Source organism: Aegilops tauschii, chromosome 3 (assembly GCF_002575655.3).
Source record: "Aegilops tauschii subsp. strangulata cultivar AL8/78 chromosome 3, Aet v6.0, whole genome shotgun sequence".
In the NCBI taxonomy this organism is placed as follows: domain Eukaryota; kingdom Viridiplantae; phylum Streptophyta; class Magnoliopsida; order Poales; family Poaceae; genus Aegilops; species Aegilops tauschii.
In genome coordinates, this window is record NC_053037.3 from 624,611,328 (window position 1) to 624,633,715 (window position 22,388).

Here is a 22,388-nt window from a genome sequence, read left to right on the forward strand (position 1 = left end):
CCAAAATGGGCCGCCGACGCACCACTGTCGCCACACCCCTACCGGAGCCGTCTTTGACTTTCTGGGTGAAAACTTGGAAATCTTCGTGCACATACCCCTAAGGACCAGCGCCCTGGAGCCGCAGTGGTCTTCTTTAGACTTTTGCATAGATCTGAAGTAGCTGACACCAAATCTCGCCACACGACAAGAAATCCTAACCTCACCGCCCAAAGGAGATGGCATGAATCTATGCCGGAGCTCCATCGACTATGCCCAAATGGAAGAACGGAGTTGCATCGACTGTGTCCAAACGAACGAACTCAATGAGGATCAAAGCCCAGAAGACAAACTCAAAGAAGAAGCATTTGTACCCGCGAGGACTAAAAAAACTCTAACCTAAACTACTAACCGGGGCAGAGGCGCGGGATTCTCCTCCCCGTCACCGACCACCAGAGCCGCATGCAGAGGGGAGGCGGGCCCACAGACTCGCCGGTGAAGTCTGGAGGGGAAATTTTGCCCTAGCCGTGTTAGCGTCTTTAGAGTTTTTTCCCCTACGTTTTTTCTTGAGCTACTCTTTTATGGTGCGCCTGAATTTCTCTTTTCTCGTTTTTTGTACTAAATTAATGAATTGACTTTCAGTGGTGCAACGTGCATGCTCAGGCACATTAATGCCACCGGCCGATCGTTTGTCAAAAAATAAAATAAAAGAAGAATGCCACGGGCCGATCTGCAAAATGAAAACATAAGTAGATAATTCGTCCATCGTCCGTATGATCCGTTCCTGCATGCTTGCATATCCAACCCGCAAGAAACTCATCGTTATCCATCAGGATCGATCGATCAGTTAGCTCTAACAACTAGCGATTATCTATCTAACCCGCAGCTATAAATATGCACCATCCGCATCCACTTCCTCCATCCCATTCACATCGATCTTTCTCCTCGCCCACGTAGTACAATCTCATCTTGACAACCATGGTGCAGCGCACTTCCAACGCCGAGGTCATGTCGATGGACCTGTCGCCCAAGAAGCCCGCCAAGGCCTACGGCAGCGACGGCGGCGCCTACTACGACTGGTCGCCGGCCGACCTGCCCATGCTCGGCGCGGCCTCCATCGGCGCCGCCAAGCTGCATCTCTTCGCCGGCGGGCTCGCGCTCCCCAGCTACTCCGACTCGGCCAAGATCGCCTACGTGCTCCAGGGCGCCGGCGCCTGCGGCCTCGTCCTCCCCGAGGCGGCCAGCGAGAAGGTGATCCCCGTCAAGGAGGGCGACACCCTGGCGCTCCCCTTCGGCGCCGTCACCTGGTGGCACAACGCCGAGGGCGCCTCCGCGGAGATGGTCGTGCTCTTCCTCGGTGACACCTCCAAGGGCCACACTCCCGGCCGCTTCACCAACTTCCAGCTCACCGGCGCCGCCGGCATTTTCACGGGCTTCTCCACCGAGTTCGTCGCGCGCGCCTGGGACCTCGACCAGGACGCCGCCGCCAAGATCGTCTCCACCCAGCCTGGCTCCGGCGTCGTCAAGATCGCCGCGGGGCACCGCATGCCGGAGCCGCGCGTCGAGGACCGCCAGGGCGTCGTGCTCAACTGCCTCGAGGCGCCGCTGGACGTGGACATCCCGGGCGGCGGCCGCGTGGTGGTGCTCAACACGGCCAACCTGCCGCCGGTGAAGGATGTTGGGCTGGGCTCTGACCTGGTTAGGATCGATGGTAAGTCCATGTGCTCGCCGGGATTCTCCTGCGACTCGGCCTACCAGGTCACCTACATAGTGCGCGGCGGCGGCCGCGTCCAGGTCGTCGGGATCGATGGCACCCGTGTGCTGGAGACCCGCGCCGAGGCGGGCTGCCTCTTCATCGTGCCCAGGTTCTTCGTCGTCTCCAAGATCGCCGACGACACCGGCATGGAGTGGTTCTCCATCATCACCACGCCAAAGTACGTACTACGTATTATTTTATTTTTATTCTCGTTCGATCTGCTGTATATTTTCTTGCTACATCAAGCATGTCAAGCACTACTGTATATCAGATCTCATAGCAATTTTTTGTTCGGTATATTATATATTTCAATTTGGAGAAATTCAAGTATACGTGGCCCTAGTTTGTTGCACAATTTTGTGGCATCCTTTCCCCTTACTGAAATTAAAGTTTCCTGCAACATATTCAAATTTATTCAATAATTGTGGATTAAACAATGCCACTGTATCTTTTCTTACTGCATTTTGGTAGCAAAAATATAGGGAACATATAGCTGTGTGTATCAGATCTGATGCATTATTTTTGTTCGCTATATTCTGTTTCAGTATTGCAACAATTCAAGTATAAACTTATTTCTAGCTGCAACTACGGATGTTTCTTACAGACTGGATTCCTCCCGTATGTTTAACATTTTTGTATATACCCTTATTAGCTGCACAATATTGTGGCATGTTTTGCATTTTCCCAAAATGAAAGTTTCCGACATATTCAAGTTTATTGCACTTATATATAGTTATATCGATTGATTTGATTAACTAATGCTTGTGTTGTGTGCAACAACTGCAGCCCGATCTTTAGCCACTTGGCTGGTAGGACGTCGGTGTGGAAGGCGATATCGCCGGAGGTGCTAGAGACGGCCTTCAACACCACGCCAGAGATGGAAAAGATGTTCCGCTCCAAGAGGCTTGACTCCGAGATCTTCTTTGCTCCCAACTAGACCATCCGCACATCTGTCCATCATTGGCTTGGCAACACCTTAGGTTATGTTTTCATTAGGGTCGCCCAGGGTTAGTTAAATTGAAGTTTCTCGCGTTTGATGGATTATGTAATAATAAGCCTTTGATGGATTTGTCACGCTGGTTAGTTTTTATGGAACTCTTTGAGATCAGTTAATGTTCAATCAATGCAAGTGGAATATCGATATATTCTTGCAGTGGGTAATTTGTCACTGTTGTGTGTGCGGTGCATGCACCCCTGCAGGTTAGGCTTTATCAAGCTCTTTTAGATCAGTTAATGTTCAATCAATGCAAGTGGTGTATGGATACATTCCCGCAGTTGTAATTTGTCATTGTTGTGTGGGTGCACGCTCACTCCCAGCTATCTATTAACGAATAATTTGATCAATAGTTTTTTTTTTCCACAAAAAATGCAAGTTTGAACTTTCACACTTTCAAACAAACTTGAGCATAGAGAAATGGAATGGAATACGTGATGTACTGGTGAGTGTGTGTGACTGTCCCGTGATTCAAGTATCTATCTGATTTCAAGTCCTGCTGAAAAATTTCAAATGGAAAGGGCTTTAAAGTCAGCCTATGAAAGCATATGGTGGGATTTTCATAAATTTTGTTTGAGGAGTTGTATCAACTTGATTTAAGTTGATGCACCATTGCATTAGTTTTATGTCCATGTCCAACCCCTATAGAATGCAATTTCAAGCATTCCGAAAAGCATGGCTTGGTCAACTAATTAAGAAAAATAGTTACCCATACATCTACAATTCTGCATATAGTTGTATACTAAGAGATAATTCTGTAATAAATTTTTGTTTCATACCAAAATGCCAAATATATCCCCATTGCATAAATAAATACCGATAAGATGTCTCTAATATACAAACATTTTTTTTGTTGAAGCCATACAAATAAAACAACTGATTGAATTGCTAGCCCGTGTGGTTGCACATGTTAGGTGGTTACACTAATGTGCCGAGCTTATAAGATTGCATAAATTTGAGTACACATTGGCAACATGCAGAATGGTCACAAGCATATTAAATCTTTGGCTTAAACCCAAATGTGTGATTTGGACCTCAGTTGAGACGGTAATACAATGTGTGATTCTCAAGTTCAGGGACCACCATGGCACACGAGTGTATAAACATAGGGGACAGTTGACTACATTATTTCCAATATAACTTATAACCATCTCATGCAAACCTAGTAGTGTGATGAATATTATATCGGTGAGATTACATTGTACCCTACATGTCCACTCTACATATATACAACTTATCTTGAACTAGAAGTAACAACTCAAATTTTTTTTTCATATTGGTGGCAGATGATGATTTTCTTCTCTGAACAAGAATAAATTAATTGATGGATGGCGACAAGGGTGACATGGACTGATAATCTTGCGTGTAACATAAAGAAGAATCTACAAATTGATTGATTCCTCGTGACTTATATATATGTTAGCCAATGATAGGCGAGAGAGGAATCGACTTCATGAAAACCAAATTAAGATTTTCTATGTTTGCGTGATAGTCATACTAATAACACAAAAAGAAAGCTTCTCTTCTGTACGAATACTTTTTAGCACAGATAGTGCGGTTCAATCAAGGTTCAAGAGAGCTCCTCACAAGAATCTGACTCAATTGAACAAGAAATTGACATGGATATCCAGAATACACTCCTTTCTTCCACATATTAAGCGTGCCCGTTTCCTTGATTTTTTTCCCACATAACAAGCTCAAATATATCAAACAATGCTTCTTGGTTCTCAATGTATCTGAAATTTGATTAAAATTAGTTTCGCCTCCTTATGAGGCACACAACATGCGGCGATTTTATTATAGGTAAGTATGGTACTCAAGAAATGAATCAAATGCTAATTACAACAGTCTGGGACATCAAATAAATACTGACGTTTGAACAATGCTGACCAGAAGGATGTCATCAGTGTACGTACATACGGGTAAGACGAGATGTATTATGTTCAATGACATCCATCAAGATTATTATTCATCTATTAGTTGGAACAAAGTTTAAGCAGAAAATTTGACGCCTTTGTCATTCACCGAAGTACCCTTAAAGATAATTGTCTTTCCCTTCTGTTCCAACAGCCTCAAAACACGCATCAGGACACCATGATCAATTGTCGTGAGTTCTGCAACAAAAGCCACAACATAAAATGAGGATCCTAAGTAGCCACAGTTAATATCATAAGACCACCATCAAAAAAATGATATACCATAAGACAACTTTTATTTATTATGAGCAAGGGGCATGCATGGTCTATGCTATGTATTACTTTTTTTTCCTTTTTTGCGAATTATGTATGGCCTGTGTATGTATTACTGATGAAGTACCACCACGAACTTATGTCAGGGCATAAGCTTCGCTTGCATCGTGTGTTGATACATGCCGGAATGTTTTCCGAGGATTACCTCTAGTTTATCCATTCACTAGTAGAAAAAGGGGCTTTCGTTCGGGCCTGGCCAGCCCATTAGTCTCGGTTCCGCCACGAACCGGGACCAATGGAGGCATTTGTCCCGGTTCGAGAGCCCAGGGGGCCGGCCGGGGCCTCGTGGGCATTGGTCCCGGTTCGTCTGGGCCCATTTGTCCCGGTTCTTGGCACGAACCGGGACCAATGGGCCTCGCTCCTGGCCCGCAACCATTGGTCCCGGTTCGTGGCAGGAACCGGGACAGAAGGAAGGCCTTTAGTATCGGTTCCATCCACGAACCGGGACAAATGAGTTGCCTATATATACCCCATCGCCGGCGAGCAGAGCACTCCACAGTGCTCTGTTTTTTGCTGGCCAGCGAGGGGGAGGGCATTGGGTGCTCTAGCTCACCTCCTATGCACATGAGGTGTTCGATGAAATGCCCGAGCCACACTAGTTAAGCTTTCTCCTCTCGAAGCTCGACCTCCGAGCTTCATTTTTCCCTAGATTTGTCTAGCTTTATATTAGCGGTCCGTCACGCCCCGTCCCCGTCTTCACCGCCGTCGATCGCCCGCGCCGATCTCGTTGCCGGGACCACCGTGGTGAGCCTCTTGTTCTTATCTTCTTTCTGAAAAAAAAATCTTACTTTACATAGATACTTGTCTAATTTTCTTACTTTTGACACACATAATTATATATAATGCACGCAGATGAACCGGCAATGGATGTACGGTGACAGACACACCTCCGAGTACATTAAGGGCGTGCATAATTTTCTCGAAGTGGCTGAGGCAAACAAGCAGAATGGTTTTATGTGCTGTCCATGCCCTAGCTATGGGAATACGAGGTCTTACTCTGACTCGAAAACTCTTCACACCCACCTGCTTTATAAGGGTTTCATGCTACACTATAATGTTTGGACCAAGCACGGAGAAATAGGGGTTATGATGGAAGACATCGAAGAAGAAGAGGACGATGACAACTATGTGCCCCTGAATACGGTGATGCTGCAACGGTGGAAGCTGTTGAAGATCAAGAGGAACCAGACGATGTGCCCGATGATGATCTCCGCCGGGTCATTGTTGATGCAAGGGAAAAGTGCGAAAGTGAAAAGGAGAAGCTGAAGTTCGATCGCATGTTAGAGGATCACAAAAAAGGGTTATACCCCAATTGCGAAGATGGCAACACAAAGCTCGGTACCGTACTGGAATTGCTGTAGTGGAAGGCAAAGAATGTTGTGCCTGACAAAGGATTTGAGAAGCTACTAAAAATATTGAAGAAGAAGCTTTCAAAGGATAACGAATTGCCCGACAGTACGTACGCAGCAAAGAAGGTCGTATGCCCTCTAGGATTGGAGGTGGAGAAGATACATGCATGCCCTAATGACTGCATCCTCTACCGCGGTGCGTACAAGGATTTGAACGCATGCCCGGTATGCGGTGCATTGCGGTATAAGATCAGATGAGATGACCCTGGTGATGTTGAGGGCGAGCCCCGCAGGAAGAGGGTTCCTGCGAAGGTGATGTGGTATGCTCCTATAATACCACGGCTGAAACGACTGTTCAGAAACAAAGAGCATGCCAAGTTGATGCGATGGCACAGTGAGGACCATAAGAAAGACGGGAAGTTGAGAGCACCTGCTGACGGGTCGCAGTGGAGAAAAATCGAGAGAAAGTATTGGGCTCAGTTTGCACGTGACCCAAGGAACGTATGGTTTGCTTTAAGCGCGGATGGCATTAATCCTTTTGGGGAGCAGAGCAGCAATCACAACACCTGGCCCGTGACTCTATGTATGTATAACCTTCCTCCTTGGATGTGCATGAAGCGGAAGTTCATTATGATGCCAATTCTCATCCAAGGCCCTAAGCAACCCCGCAACGACATTGATGTGTACCTAAGGCCATTAGTTGAAGAACTTTCACAGCTGTGGAATGGCAACGGTGTACGTGCGTGGGATGAGCACAAATAGGAGGAATTTAACCTGCATGCGTTGCTGTTTGAAACCATCAACGATTGGCCCACTCTCAGTAACCTTTCAGGACAGACAAACAAGGAATACCACGCATGCACGCACTGTTTAGCTGACACCGAAAGTATATACCTGGACAGATGCAGGAAGAATGTGTACCTGGGCCATCGTCGATTTCTCCCGACCAACCATCAATGTCGAAAGAAAGGCAAGCATTTCAAAGGCGAGGCAGATCACTGGAAGAAGCCCGCCATGCATACCGGTGATCACGTACTTGCTATGGTCTCTGATTTACACGTAATCTTTGGAAAGGGTCCCGGCGGACTAGCTGTTCCGAATGACGCTGAGGGACGCGCACCCATGTGGAAGAAGAAATCTATATTTTGGGACCTACCCTACTGGAAAGAGCTAGAGGTACTCTCTTTAATCGACGTGATGCACGTGAAGAAGAACCTTTGCGTCAACCTGTTAGGCTTCTTGGGTGTGTATGGGAAGACAAAAGATACACCTGAGGCATAGGAGGACCTGCAACGTTTGCACGAAAAAGACGGCATGCCTCCAAAGCAGTATGAAGGTCCTGCCAGCTACGCTCTTACCAAAGAAGAGAAGGAAATCTTTTTTGAATGCCTGCTCAGTATGAAGGTCCCGACTGGCTTCTCTTCGAATATAAAGGGAATAATAAATATTCCAGAGAAAAAGTTTCAGAACCTAAAGTCTCATGACTGCCACGTGATTATGACGCAACTGCTTCCGGTTGCATTGAGGGGGCTTCTACCGGAAAACGTCCAATTAGCCATTGTGAAGCTATGTGCATTCCTCAATGCAATCTCTCAGAAGGTGATCGATCCAGAAATCATACCAAGGCTAAGGAGTGATGTGGTGCAATGTCTTGTCAGTTTCGAGCCGGTGTTCCCACCATCCTTCTTCAATATCATGACGCACGTCCTAGTTCATCTAGTCGACGAGATTGTCACTCTGGGCCCCGTATTTCTACACAATATGTTCCCCTTTGAGAGGTTCATGGGAGTCCTAAAGAAATATGTCCGTAACCGTGCTAGGCCAGAAGGAAGCATCTCCATGGGCCATCAAACAGAGGATGTCATTGGGTTTTGTGTTGACTTCATTCCTGGCCTTAAGAAGATAGGTCTCCCTAAATCGTGGTATGAGGGGAGACTGAGTGGAAAAGGCACGCTTGGAGGGGACTCAATAATATGCAGGGACGGATATTCTTGGTCTCAAGCACACTACACAGTTCTACAGAACTCTACCTTGGTGACCCCGTATGTCGATGAACACAAGAACAGTCTGCGCTCCAAACACCCGGAGCAGTGCGACGACTGGATTACATGTGAACACATCAGGACTTTCAGCAGTTGGTTGGAAACACGTCTCAGAGGTGACAACACTGTTTGTGATGAGCTGTACTCGTTGTCCAGGGGACCATCTTCGACTGTATTGACATACAAAGGATACGAGACAAATGAGAATACATTTTACACGATCGCCCAAGATCAAAAGAGCACCAACCAAAACAGCGGTGTCTTCTTTGATGTAGCAACCGAGAGGGGAAAGGACACATATTATGGTTACATAGTGGACATATGGGAACTTGACTACGGACATGATTTTAAGGCCCCTTTGTTTAAGTGCAAATGGGTCAATCTGTCAGGAGGCGGGGTACAGGTAGACCCACAGTACGGAATGACAACAGTGGATCTGAACAATCTTGGGTACACTGACGAACCGTTCGTCCTAGCCAATGATGTGGCACAGGTTATCTATGTGAAGGACATGTCTACCAAACCGAGAAAAAGAAAAGATAAGGAAGCGAAGACATCATACGATGAGCCAAAGCGCCACATAGTTCTTTCAGGAAAAAGGGACATCGTGGGAGTGGAGGGCAAGTCAGACATGTCCGAAGATAATGAAAAGTATCATGAAATTCCTCCCTTCAAAGTCAAGGCTGACCCCAGCATCCTGATAAATGATGAAGATTATCCATTGTTACGGCGCAATAAGGAAAGGACACAAGCGAAGAAAAACTGAAGACGTTCTCTCCACAACTATTATGATGATACCATGCCAACTTTCAACCTTTTCGTAGTTCATTCGAAATCCCTTTGTAACAGACGAGTTTCCGTATGAAATCCTGATACTTCGAAAGAGATTGTCCGTTTTGTACACGAAGTGCATCCAGTTTTTGCCGTAACCCTCTCAACTTTCTTGCACATGCTATGTGGATGAAATGATAATACCATGCCAACTTTCAACCTTTTCAGAGTTCATTTAAAATGCTTTTCATTTAAAATAGCTCAAAATAAAATAAATAAGTAATTAGAAACAAAATAATATAAACTTTAATAAAATATATAAGTAGAAACAAAATAAAATAAACTTTAATAACATTTATGAAACTAAAATTAACAAAGTATTTATAAAGAAAGCAAAAAAAACAGTCAAAAAATAAAAAATATGCTACCTACTGGGCCACCACGGCCTGAATACGACTAGAAACCCATCGATGGGCCAGGATTCAGGCCCGTAGAAGGCCCAGTAGGCCCATCAGGCATAGCAGTGACAATTAGGCACGTAACCTGCAATGGAGAGGAGCTCGAGAGGGGTGCGGCAGTGGGGCTTATAAACCACTGCGCGCCCCTCTCAACTAGCGAGGTGGGACTAAACTTTCGACGCGGGTGCAGCAGCACAAGGCCTTTGGTCCCGGTTGGTGGCACCAACCGGGCCTAAAGGGGGGGCATTGGTACCGGTACCAATGCCCCCCCCTTTAGGCCCGGTTGGTGCCACCAACCGGGACCAAAGGCCTTTGGGCTGTTGAAAAGAGGCCTTTGGTCCCGGTTGGTGGCACCAACCGGGACTAAAGGGAGCATTGGTCCCGGTTGTTGGCACGAACCGGAACCAATGCTTAGTCTATATAACTAGCACTTGTGAAATTTTTTATTCTGTTCGTCTTCCCCGCCCCGACGACGCCGCTAGGCTGCCCCTCTGCGCCTCGCCGTCGCCGTCGTCGCCGCTGCCTCCGACGTCGTCCCGCGCCGCCCAGACGCCGTCGCCGCCCCGTGCCCCCCTGCCTCCTCATCGCCCGTCGCCGTCGCCGCCCCCTGCCTCCTCATCGCCCGCTCGCCGTGCCCCTCACCGTCGCCCCCGTGCCCTGCCTCCTCGTCGATCGCCGCCCCCTTAGTGAGCTCATATGAATTTTCCTAATTTAGATGTGTAGTTAATTTAGATGTGTAGTTTAGATGTGTGGTTAATTGAGTTGTTGTAATATGCAAAAGTTAGATTTTTTTTTCTGTTCATAGATTTTTTGTGATATTATTGTTGAATATGCAAATGTTTGTGTGTTCATATATATGCAAAGAATATGTCAATTTTTTTCATAGAATTTTTATGATTTTTTCTATTGTCATTTTGTTCATAGTTTTTTTTTGTTCATAGAATTTTTATGATTTTTTTCTGTTGCAATTTTGTTCATAGAATAAGAAGAGAAAGTGTTTAATAGAATTAGTTAGAAAAATAATAGAACTAGTTAAACTAGTTTATTTTTAGTAAGTACTACTTTATTCTATTTATAGTAAGTGTGCTTAGTAGTTGAACTAGTTGATTTAATAAAACTAGTTTATTTTACTATAGAAGTAGTTTATTTTTAGCAAGAAAATTAATAGAACTAGTTTATTTTTTTCGTTAAAGCAATTATTCCCGCATCGACGTCGACGATGCCAATCCCGCATCCTCATCGTCGACTCGGCGGAGGAGGCCGGCTTGATCAGAGGGGCCATGTCCGGGACTGGGCTCCGCCGGGCTGGTTTTGGGAGGTGCTACCTTCCGGGGGGCGTAGGTTGGTGAGGAGCCAGCCCGTCGTTGACCCGATCCTTGTTTGGTGGCGGTCGCGTGGGCCAGTGACGGTGCCGAGGCTTCCGGACACCGCGGAGGCGGTACGTCACCGTGTCAGCGAGGAGGACGAGCACGTCCGTTGCTACATGGTTGCGTTGGAGGGCAGGTTCGACAATACCTGGCAGGTTCTTCAGGGATCTCACTGGAGCTATGATCCTGTGATGGTTCCTTCTCTTTGGGTGTCCACCGCCCGCGCCGATACCCGTCGGGCGCTACGGTTCTAGCTGTACTAGCGATGTTATATGTATGATAGTATTCGAGGTGTATTAGTGATAATATTCGACGATATACGGACGCATGGAGAAGATGTAGTTTTGCTTATAATTGAATGCATCCTAATTTGAATACTACTTTATTTTGTGATTTGATTTTGCTTATTGAATGCTCAAATTGGAAAACTACTCCTACTTTGAATGCTAAAATTGGAGAGCACTATGCAAGGCGTATGCATATGATTAGTTGATAGCTTATAGGGTTTTTATTTTGGCAGAAATCTAGGAGCCCCCCTCCATCATCCCCGCCGTCGTCCCCGTCACCGACCCCCTCCGACCTTGAGGTGAGACCAGCCACGAACCGGTTTTAGAAAGATAATTAAACGATATTTCGGGTTGACTTTAAGTCTGTTGAGTCTCCACCATATATAAGAGGACGAAGAATCCCGACTGTTGTCGTGGGGGTAGCTTCTCCTTCGTTCCCGTGTGCTAGACAATTTGGTGTAATGCACTCGGGAACGAAAGGAGGAGCTACCATCACCGACGGTCGCAAATGTCAGAGAGGAATCAGTGAGGGAGAGTTCCACCATATATATATGAGAGGACGAAGAATCCCGACTATTGTCATGGGGTCACTTCTCCTTCATTCCCGTGTGCTAGACATTTTGGTGTAATGCACTCGGGGATGAAAGGAGGAGCGACCATCACCAACAGTCGAATGTATACACCACGTGAGCTGAGAGTTTTCAAGAAAAGACTCGACAGACCGATAGTCAACCCGTAATGAATAATAATGATCTAACTTAGGTTTTTTAGTACATATATTTAATTGTAGACGTTTAATATTTGAATTATGAACATAGGAAATGTCGTACTCGGACGACGAAAGTCTCCTGGGGGAGTGCGACTGGTGCCACGACGACCGAGGTCAGTGCGACAGGTTCATTGAGCTGGACGAAGATCGACGCTTCAGCATTAAGCTCGAGGAGACCTTCGATGTTGAAACGGTACGCAACAACGACAAGTGTTTTTTTCGTAATTAAGCACGACTTCAACTATATATTTCAGTGCGTACTTATCATCTTTTACAATTCGACTCGCTTATCCCATGCTATGCAAGACGCTATGTCTTGGAGAGGATGGGTTTTGAAGACCATGAAAGTATGGAAACAAAGAAAATTCACCTAAGGACCCATCATGGTATGGATTTCGAAGTAAAACTGTACAATTCTGAGAGCGTAACCCATTTTGGTTGCAAAAATTGGGAAGCACTTGGCAAGATGTATGGTTTTCATGAGGATATGCTTGTCACCATGGATCTTGGTGATCCTGAAATCGAGCAAAACAATCTGGACATTTGGGTCCTTGTTGATACGCCTCCAATTCTACCGCTATGTGAGTTTCTCAAACATAGTTATTAACTAATTTATATTGTTTATTTCAAAATGTTGACAACTTATTTCCATTGAAAACTTATTTCCATTGACAACTTATTTCCATTGACAACTTATTTTCATTCTTCAAAGAATGTGCGAAAGATGGTAGACAAAACCCACTATGATGACTGCGAATTAACTTATCAGGAGAAAAATCATCTGATCGCATTTTGTACTGATCTTGAGAATTACAATATCTACAATCAAACTCCTCAACATTATGGTCAATACGTGCCACTAGTGCATGTGTTGAACAACAGTAACTTCCATGGAGATACCCTGGTAAGATTTTTTACTATTACGACATCCTTGCATCTTTTGCATACTTCTCAAACTAGTACATCATTGCTAACTACGAAGTTATTACTATGTTTTTCAACAGATAATCCCGAACGATTGTGTGCCTCATCTGATGTATCAGCATGGTGGTCGCCTTGATGTTTTGAACATACTGCCAGGTCATCCTACGAATCTCAACTGTCCATACCGGATTTCTAAAAGAAGTGGAGACATGACAATCAAAGAATGGAAAAAATGTATGGACGGTCGTAAGGAGGTTCTTGGAAGCAAAAGGAAGCGAAGCGCAAGAATTGGAGACAGGATGATCTCCATTCTCCATAATGGAGAGTCAGGGTCTATATTGTTTTATGCTATTTTACCTTAAAGAGGGTATTTAGGTCCTACCTAATACTGATGATCATGTGCCTAGAACAATTAAGTAGGGTTGGTTCGATGACTATGAGGATGATGAGCGTATGACTTGTTATTAATAACGAGTAGAAGTTGTATGATGATGATTAGTAGGACTTATTATTACGATGATGCATGATGCGGGCATGAAGAGTTATTATATATCAGTGGGTGAAATGAACATGGATTGGATTGAAGTGAAGGCAACAAGCATGTGGTGCATGTCGAAAGTAGTACTAATCCAACTTGATCAAGTTAGGATTAATATTACTTTCGACATGCACCACATGCTTGTTGCCTTCACTTCAATCCAATCCATGTTTAGGCATAGCAGTAGCGTTGGTAAACCAAGCATGGAAATAAGAGAGGACACTTCTCTCTGTTAGCTAGCTTACACACCCTAAATTACCCCCTAAACCACCCCCTTTCATAAAAAAACAAAAACCTCAGCTCTTGCCAGCTGCTGACGCGTGGATGCCTATTGGTCCTGGTTTGTGCCACCAACCGGGACCAAAGGGCCTCCTGCCTGGGCTCGCCGCACGGGCCACGTGGAGGCCCATCTGTCCTGGTTCATGTAAGAACCGGGACTAAAGGTCCAGGGCATTAGTAACGACACTTTAGTCCCGGTTCAACAACCGGGACAAAAGGCCCTTAAGAACCGGGACAAATGGCCCTTTTTCTACTAGTGATTCTTCGTACAACATAGATTAGCCCTAGCTTTATATAATATTCATACCCAAATGGAAAACTCTAACTGGAAAATTCCAATAGATTCTTATCCAAGCTAACTGTCACTGAGCCTAGGCTTAGCTAGATAGTTCTTCCTGAGGCTTGTGGCGGCTAAAAATAATTCCAAACCCACATGACAAGTTGGGTTAAAATGAAAATTTTTATCCAAGATGAGTCTAAATCCTACATGTATATTACCGTTTCTACCTCAAATTGCTTTCAAGCAAGAAAATAAGATTTTTATTACAAAAATATTGAAAATGGTAAATCTAATCTCATCTCCATCAAGTTTGGTATACTTACCAGTGCTATGTTTCAGTTCCATGAGCGCCAAGCCATCATTGAAGTGCCAAAAAAACACCACTTTAGTGTTTTTAGCACCCGTAGATTCGAAGGGCAACCCAAGACCATGAGGTGTTTGGCTCTGGCAAGGCGGCATTGATCAACCTCTTGTTCGACGATGAGTAGTTTTAGGACGGTCTAGCTCTAATCTAGGATCAGTATTATATAATTAAGGGACGTGGAGTATCTGGTCCGAGCTAAAATGCTCCATGATGAGCAGTAAAATAAAAAAGTAAAAAGACAAAAGAATATGATTTTTTTAATGGTAAACTTTAAAAAATGTTTTGTGTACATCCGAGAAGTCGTGGCAAAAAAAGATGCTGCAAAAATGCTATTCTTAAAGCACATAATTTTGGAGTGTTCAACTTTTCATGACTTCCTCTAATGTCATTTCGTGCTGAAATTTTTCAAGCACATAATTTTTTTTATAAAGTTTGCCATAAAAACATTTCAAAGTTTTTGAACTTGTATTCTTTTTTTATTTTACTGTTCATCCAAATCTCATTTGATCTCGGGAGAAGAATAGGAGTTCCGATAATTAGGTACTTTTAGTTTTAATGAGTGGAAGTATTGTATACTTAAGCAGTAAGTTACATAAATCTAGTTTCAATTTGTGTTTGAATGAGTATTTGCGCAAAATTTAGCATCTGATGAGTGAAGAATTTTGGGGAAGAGATAGGCGCAATTTTTTATGACTTGAGGACTTAAGTTTTACGGGGTCATTTGAGGGTTTAAAGGATTGGGGAAGAGCTAAAGATGCTCTTAGCTAGCAATTAGCCCCCGCTAGTAGGGAGGTTGTTCGCAGGGGATCTTGATCTTGTAGAAGTAGCTAATAGTGGATATGTTGTTTTTCTTCGGATTACTAAGGGGGGCTCGAAATTGCACTGCTTTGTTCAGCAGAAACATACATTCAATCATTTTATAAGTTTCGGCTGACGTGTCATGTCATGGGGTATGTGATAGATATCAAGTAACATCCTCGGAGAGAGGTGATATACAAGATCAGTACGTAAGTTGGTAAGGATTTCTTTTTTGGATCATCTCCCCTGGTGGTATCTCGCTGGATAAATCCGAGTGGTGCTTGTTGGTGGATGCCTTGCCTGCCATCTTGGCTCACATATGGTGTATGTTGCGATAATGGAGGAGACGAGGATTCTCTATACATGCCCACATTCGCGGGGTCTCATCATGTGCCATGTTTTACTCTAAGTGTTGATCACGTGCCCCTCTCTATTTTTACCTTTGATCATATACTCTCATTTTTAGCGAAAAGGATCCAAATCTATTATCAAAGTTCATCAGAAGTACAAAGCACCTCAAACATGATAAAATTTACATCGAGATTTTAAGACCACCGAATGACCATTACCGCCGCCAGAACGAGCCATCGACGCGCCGCTATCGCCGCTCCCCTAACAGAGCCGGCTTGAACTTGTCGATGACAGCTGGGAAGTCTTCGTGCACATGCCCCTAAGGACCAGTGTCTTTGAGCCGTAGTCATCCCTGTTGAATCATGAATAGATCAGAAGCACTTGACACCAATTCTCGGTACGTGACGAGAAACCTTAATCTCATAGCCCCAAGGGTACTGCGGGAACCTGCGCCGGAGCTCCGTCGACTACGTCTAGACGGGCGAAATCAAGGAGGATCAGAGCCTGAATAACAATCTCGAAGAAGAACCGACGTCATCCGCCCGAGCACCTCACCTGCAAGGACTGAAAAACCCTAGCCTAAACTACTAACCAGAGCAGAGACATCGAGATTGCTCTCCTCTCCACCAGCTGCCAGAGAGGCAGGCAGAGGGGATGTTTTTCCACGTGCTCACCGGCGAAGTCTGGAGGGCAGAGTTTGCCCTAGCCGCCAAGGAATAGAGGAGGAAAAACTAAAGACGTTCTTTCTTTGCTATGATCATATGCTCTTGTTTAATTTACCATCTTAATCATTTTCCCTTTTTATTTAATTTCATGTATTTTCATGTTGTTGGTTCGATAATGATCAGTATTTCGATCTAGTTTGTTGGAGATGATAACTGATTAACCGGAATATTATCTAGATCATGAGTGCTCATCCCATTTTCTTCGAGCATTAGCAAACTCGTTAATCATCATATATAGTCGATTGGATAGGATTAAGGGTTCGGGAATGCATGTAAGTTCTACCCAATGCACACACGCATGCATGTTCGAGTTGAGAAGTTTGGGGCTGAGGAGAGCTACCTAACAGTCCCTAAGTAGATGCTCTCCTTTGAGAACCACCATTCATCTCATATTCACCCCACCCCGTCATTTATTCTTGATTTCTTTGTGGACTCCTTTTCCCTATTGAAGGAGCACATCTCCCCTTCATCCTACTATTTCAAGCGGAATTAATTAAATGCACGAGGACATGAAAGTGTATGTTATCACCCCAAAAAATTAGGGATGGTGATGGGTAGGGTATGGGTGGGTACAACCCTTTTCTGCCCAAACCCCTATCCCCACACAATTTTTTATACCCGCCCACTTCAATACGCATGCGTATAAATTGAAACCCATACCCATACCGGCCGGGTATCCCATGCCCAATGGGTATCCAGTGGGTACAATATATGGCATTTGCATTTCTTTCAAAAAAAATAGAGAAATGAGTCTCAAATTCAACTGATCATTTGAGACCAGTCTAGCACCAACGCTGCCTCCTCGAACAGGTGGCCTCTTGGATGGTAAGGGAGTACGAGCAGCGATTGGCGGAATCCCTATGCAGTTGGAGGTAGCGGTGGGAGCTGGGGATCGCTGGATCAAGAGTTGGACAAGAGTGTGGCGGCAATGAGTCCAGATTTCATCATTTTGGGGAGTCACATAGGACGTTGGAGGAGTGGCAAGCTGGTGGTTGCATACCTATGAGCTATGGCTTGTTTAGGTAATAAGGGATTTAGGGTTAGGCCCTATGATTTGTATGTTCACCCCACATGTCATAGGAGTTACTTTCATTTATTTACCTTTTCTTGGTATCCACTGGATTACCCATGGGCACAATTTCATACTCATGCCCTACCCATATATTTTGCGGGTATGGGTGCCCATTACCCATGGATACAAAATCTTGCAGAGTCTTGCCCATGCCTGGTGTTTTCGGGTAGGATACCCGCGGGTACCCATACCCATGGGCAAAACTGCCATCCCTACAAAAACTCTATAAGCTGGGAAAAAAATCTCCGACCAAAAGCCACCATGGAAAATCTTATCCAACAATTGGATATCAAAGAACAGTTTGACCACACACGAAATCATTCAATAGCTACGAGCAAGTACGATCTCTACAACAGAAAAAGTCATTAAGGATGTAAATGAAGGCATTTTAACATCGAAGTATCTTCAAAAAGGATACATGAGAAAATATCTCTGAAGTGAAATATTGTTTGACGACGTCAAAAGATATGACACAAGAAAATAAAAAAGATGAGAAATTATTCCCGGCTGAGAGAGCGAGTCACCAAACATGACAGCCATGAAATATGTGAAAGTTGCTCGAGGAGATCAGATTCTCTCAGAACAAAATCATATCCCGGAACAACATAAAGTATGTCCTAATACCCAAGAAATATGTAAGAGAACATAAAATATGTGATAATATCACGCAAATTACATGTGCGTGTGTGCGTGTGTGTGTGTGTGTGTGGTATGGCACGAACGAGTTTACGATATTGTCAGAACAATGTATGCAACTTAAAAAGTTCATATAACCAACATCTTATTTTAAAAGATGGCTTGGACTTGATGTTGTGTGCATGCATCCCATGTCAGTAAAGGCGGTGACTCTGCAATTTGCACATAATATGTTTTCTGTTGAACAATTGTTGATGTTTGGTTTCATAAAGAAGCTTTGTGTGACTGTGATGAATATAAAAAGTTGTATGACATTGCAGACCCACAGTTGAACAGGTTAACAAGTCCTTTCGCAAAAACAAAAAAAGAACAGGTTAACAAGTCTGTGTCGTGTTGACCTATGATATTATGTTTATTTGCTTACTGAAGACTAGTGTTCTTTGTATAATAGCTGGATTGTTTATAGCAATAACAAGAATTGGATTGTTTCTGAGGTTCGTAGCAGAGCTAAGATGTATGTCTTAACGGAAAATTCTTCTAAGATTAGTGGACTTGCCTGTTTATACAGTGCATTTAAGCTTTTATATAAGTACAACTGACGTGAGAAAACGGGAGCAGTTGAGTCACAGTTGTGTTGAAACCTGCTATACAGTGCATTTAAGCTTTTATATAAGTTTGCATGTTTGCAGCTTCTACAGTGAAAACTATTGCAAAATTAGTAGATCTATAGGTATTCTAAGTATTTGGTAGCAAATTGTCACAAAAGGTTTCGTGGTGTAGTTGGTTATCACGTCAGTCTAACACACTGAAGGTCTCCGGTTCGAACCCGGGCGAAGCCATCTAATTTTTTTTTTCTTTTTTTTCTCGCATTTTCCAATGAGTAAAAAAAAGGAAAAAATATATTTGGCCCATACAGGTCTCGAACCTGTGACCTTCGCGTTATTAGCACGACGCTCTAACCAGCTGAGCTAATAGGCCTTTTATCAGTTGATCAGTTTTTACGTATTTATACTATAAATACTGAATATTATGTACCTTCACCACAAGGGCTAATGGTCCCTGCTAAAGTGGCGTTTTGATATCAAAAGCATCTTTTAGTGCCCCCTGTGGCTAGTTTCCCATTTCACCACCTATGTTTGCAGGTATTCAACCCTGTTGGAATCTCCTTTTTTTGTCACTGTTTCTCACTTTTTGTGATGTGATGTGTGCGCAAATATTCCCACAGCAACTACACAATAATAAAGTCATATATGCAAGCGACCGAATAATGGCAACTATGTATTAGCACTCTATATCTTGTGTAAAAAAAGTTTCAACAATATCGATATTCTCTCCCATAAAATAAAACCATCAATAGCTCACTTGTCCATATACCTGGATGGAAAGTAATGGCCGGTGTGGAGCACCCAAAGACGGCACGCCAAATATCGGTGTGTTATTTAACTCCACTAGGTAGACAAGTCACTATATGCACCCAATTATGTAAGAAAAATAAATAAGACAAGAACGCCATAGATGGAGCTTTATACAGATGGGGACAAGAATTTAGCACCACCCACTCAGTTTCCCTCTCACCTTTTTGCATTGCTTTCATATGTAAAAAGAAAAAGTGAGGTGATTTGCCACCTGCCTTAAAATGAGAAGATGAGGGTTGGGGGGGGGGGGGGGGGGGGGTTAAAAACATGCAAATGCATTCTATATATTCACATGTTTATTTATTTTGTATTTGTTTGTGCATGTCAAAAAAAACATAAATTTCCACAAGCATACATAATACTCAATGATCTACATCGACAATAGGCTTTGAGATTTTTCAAAGCATGACAAAAAAATCAAATGAGGTCAGCTGGAAATTAAAGATATGTTCGGACATCCAAACAATTATGATCTCTTTGGTCCAAACTTCAAAGGAATCATTATAGAAAATAGGAGATTCTAACTGTTAGATTATTTTCCTACGTGACTAGTTGGGATGGGAACCATAATGATATTTTCTATGGCCTACTTGACATGTATTCGGAAGGAAAATTTATGTCGAGCCAAATCTTCTGAAAATAATTTCGTTGGTTCAATGACAGCTATGTGCTTGCACCTAATGCTTTAGAAAATTCCTGAATTTTTCCCTCTTGCAATAAATCAACATCCATATTTTGCGCATTACTCTATCTTCAATTCCCATAAGATTCAACATAGCATGACATGAAATATGTATGTTAATTTTTCCGGTTCCTATCTTTTTAAAATGCTGCAAAAGGATGTGGTGTGTTATCTTCAAAAAATAGTGGGAGTGTGATAGTTATTGAAATGCATGTAGGACGGAGACTAACATTTCAGTAAAATTCAGCTTATAATACTAAAACTGAAAAGGTTGCCAAACCTACGGCAACCAGGGCCGGTCCTAAGATTTTGGGGGCCCGGGGTGAGAGTAAAATTTGGGGCCCTCAATATAAACATCTTAACAATAACATTGAATATAGGTACATGTATTATCAAGCACTTAAATGCATCCAATACTAGTATGCATATCAAATACATTATAAATATTACTTTTAATAATAATTCTAACATTCCTTGATGCAAATCACTTATGATGGGGTCATTGTCAATATCATCCAATAATTTCTTCTCGATTCCAAATGTTGCCAAACTATATAACCTCTCTTGGGTCATTGGTGACCTCAGATAGTTCGTCAATAATTTCAACTTCAAAAAGCTTCTTCTGGCCTATATGTTAGTCACAGGTATAGTATATAAGATGCAATAAGCAATGGAGATATCAGGATAACAACCAACTTCTCTTGACATGCTCGAAATCTCTGGCAAATTGAATCCCGCAATTTTCAATTCAGAAATAAGATCATATACCTCAACATCACCTGAACTATGAAGAGAGAAAGTTCCTGCCACTCTTCAAGTCATTATCATCAATGACTTCATAGTTTCCGAGCTAAAAAAATCCAAATATATCTTTAAACACCATAGGTTCTTTAAATCTACCCTTCAAAGAATTGATCGCTATCAACCAAAACAATTTTTTTAACTTGGACAGCCTTCTCAAATTCTAGAATTTCTTCTCAACAATCCCTTTCGTCAAATTGTTTCTTCCTCGTAACATGACGTCTTACCGGAAACAATGGACCTACACTGATTTCATTTGTAATAACTTTGGCAATTATCAAACTAGCAGAAAACCCCTGATCTCTATATATACATCTTAAAATATTGTGTTATACCTTGTATTTTCTTTCTTTTCCTTTTATCGCTAACAGATGCATATTTTCTTCCAGATGATATGATGACACAATGCTGAAAAAATATCATTAATTGTTGAACAGTGCCACTGGGCCCGCTATGCATCTACAGAACCACAATAAGAATACATGTTATACCTCGAATAGCCGAATCAGCGATCGATGGAAACCAAAGCCGGATTACGATGGGGCCCCGGCGAATTGAAATTGGCGGCGAGGGACTGACGATCTAAATTAGGATTAGGAGAAAAGAAGAAAGAAGCGTCGCACACGCAGTGGCGAACAATCGAAGCCTCGGCGGCCGCTAGAAATTGCTGCGTCAATGCGCGATGAAATAGGAAGGGATCAATCACTCCTATTTTTACGTGAAAAAAAAGGAAAGAAACGATTGCTGCCGCTGTGGCTCGCTGGCCTGCTGCGTGCGTGCTGCTGCATGCTGCGTGAGGCCTAGCCGGCCAGCCCGATAGGGCATTTTTTTCTGCCTCGCTGGACATATAGCCTATGTAACCTGGGGAGGGGCCCCCGAACTTTGGGGGCCCGGGGCGGCCGCCCCCCCTGCCCCTCCCCAGGGCCGGCCCTGACGGCAACCAAGAGCCGCCAAGATTTCTTAAATAAAAACCATTTTCGCGACCTCCCCCTAAGAAGACATAAATTTTTCCTTGTCTTGACATTCAAAAACACTGAGTGGGGGTTATCGGCCGAATTTCACTAAGAGCATGCATAAAAGAGAGCTGTCTATTATTATTATTTTGCTAGGCTTTCAGAATTTAGTTTGATATTCCTTTAATTCAGAATTCATAATTTGCCGAGAAATAGCACTATAAAGTCAAGCATTCCTAAACTTGACCAGGATTAGGTTTTATTCCTAGGGTAATAAATTCTAAGTTCTAAAATTTAAGCAAAGAGACTTATTTTTCCAAAAGATTAGATTCATAGTTTCCCTCCATTCCAAGATACAAGGTGTAGTTTCTTATGAAAAAACAAATTTCTCTATGCCCGGCCAAATTTAAAATAAAATATCTCTATGTTTGGAAACATTTTATATTTTGAAAAAAATCAGTAGAGCTTATATTTTGAAAACGGGAGTTAGTAGGTACACCAATAATTCGATATACCCACAAAATGCTGGCTCTAGTTGCTTTCATGGTTCCT

At 43.2% G+C, this 22,388-nt stretch overlaps 1 protein-coding gene, 2 non-coding genes and 1 pseudogene across 3 annotated transcripts; 3 read left to right on the top strand and 1 right to left on the bottom strand.

Annotated features, from left to right (window-relative positions):
• The first annotated feature begins 922 nt into the window (after nt 1-922).
• LOC109766779 (11S globulin seed storage protein 2-like) lies at nt 923-2,885 on the top strand. Its single transcript, XM_020325565.3, has 2 exons — nt 923-1,910; nt 2,519-2,885. The coding sequence occupies exons 1-2, from the start codon at nt 955-957 to the stop codon at nt 2,667-2,669; spliced, it is 1,107 nt and encodes a 368-aa protein (XP_020181154.1). The 5' UTR covers nt 923-954; the 3' UTR covers nt 2,670-2,885.
• A 2,410-nt stretch (nt 2,886-5,295) lies between these two features.
• On the top strand, nt 5,296-5,427 carry LOC120962191 (small nucleolar RNA SNORA57; annotated as a pseudogene).
• A 13,323-nt stretch (nt 5,428-18,750) lies between these two features.
• On the top strand, nt 18,751-18,824 carry TRNAV-AAC (transfer RNA valine (anticodon AAC)). The gene has a single exon. It is a non-coding gene; the product is annotated as a tRNA-Val (tRNA).
• A 65-nt stretch (nt 18,825-18,889) lies between these two features.
• TRNAI-AAU (transfer RNA isoleucine (anticodon AAU)) lies at nt 18,890-18,963 on the bottom strand. Its single transcript has one exon. It is a non-coding gene; the product is annotated as a tRNA-Ile (tRNA).
• Nucleotides 18,964-22,388: the final 3,425 nt, after the last annotated feature.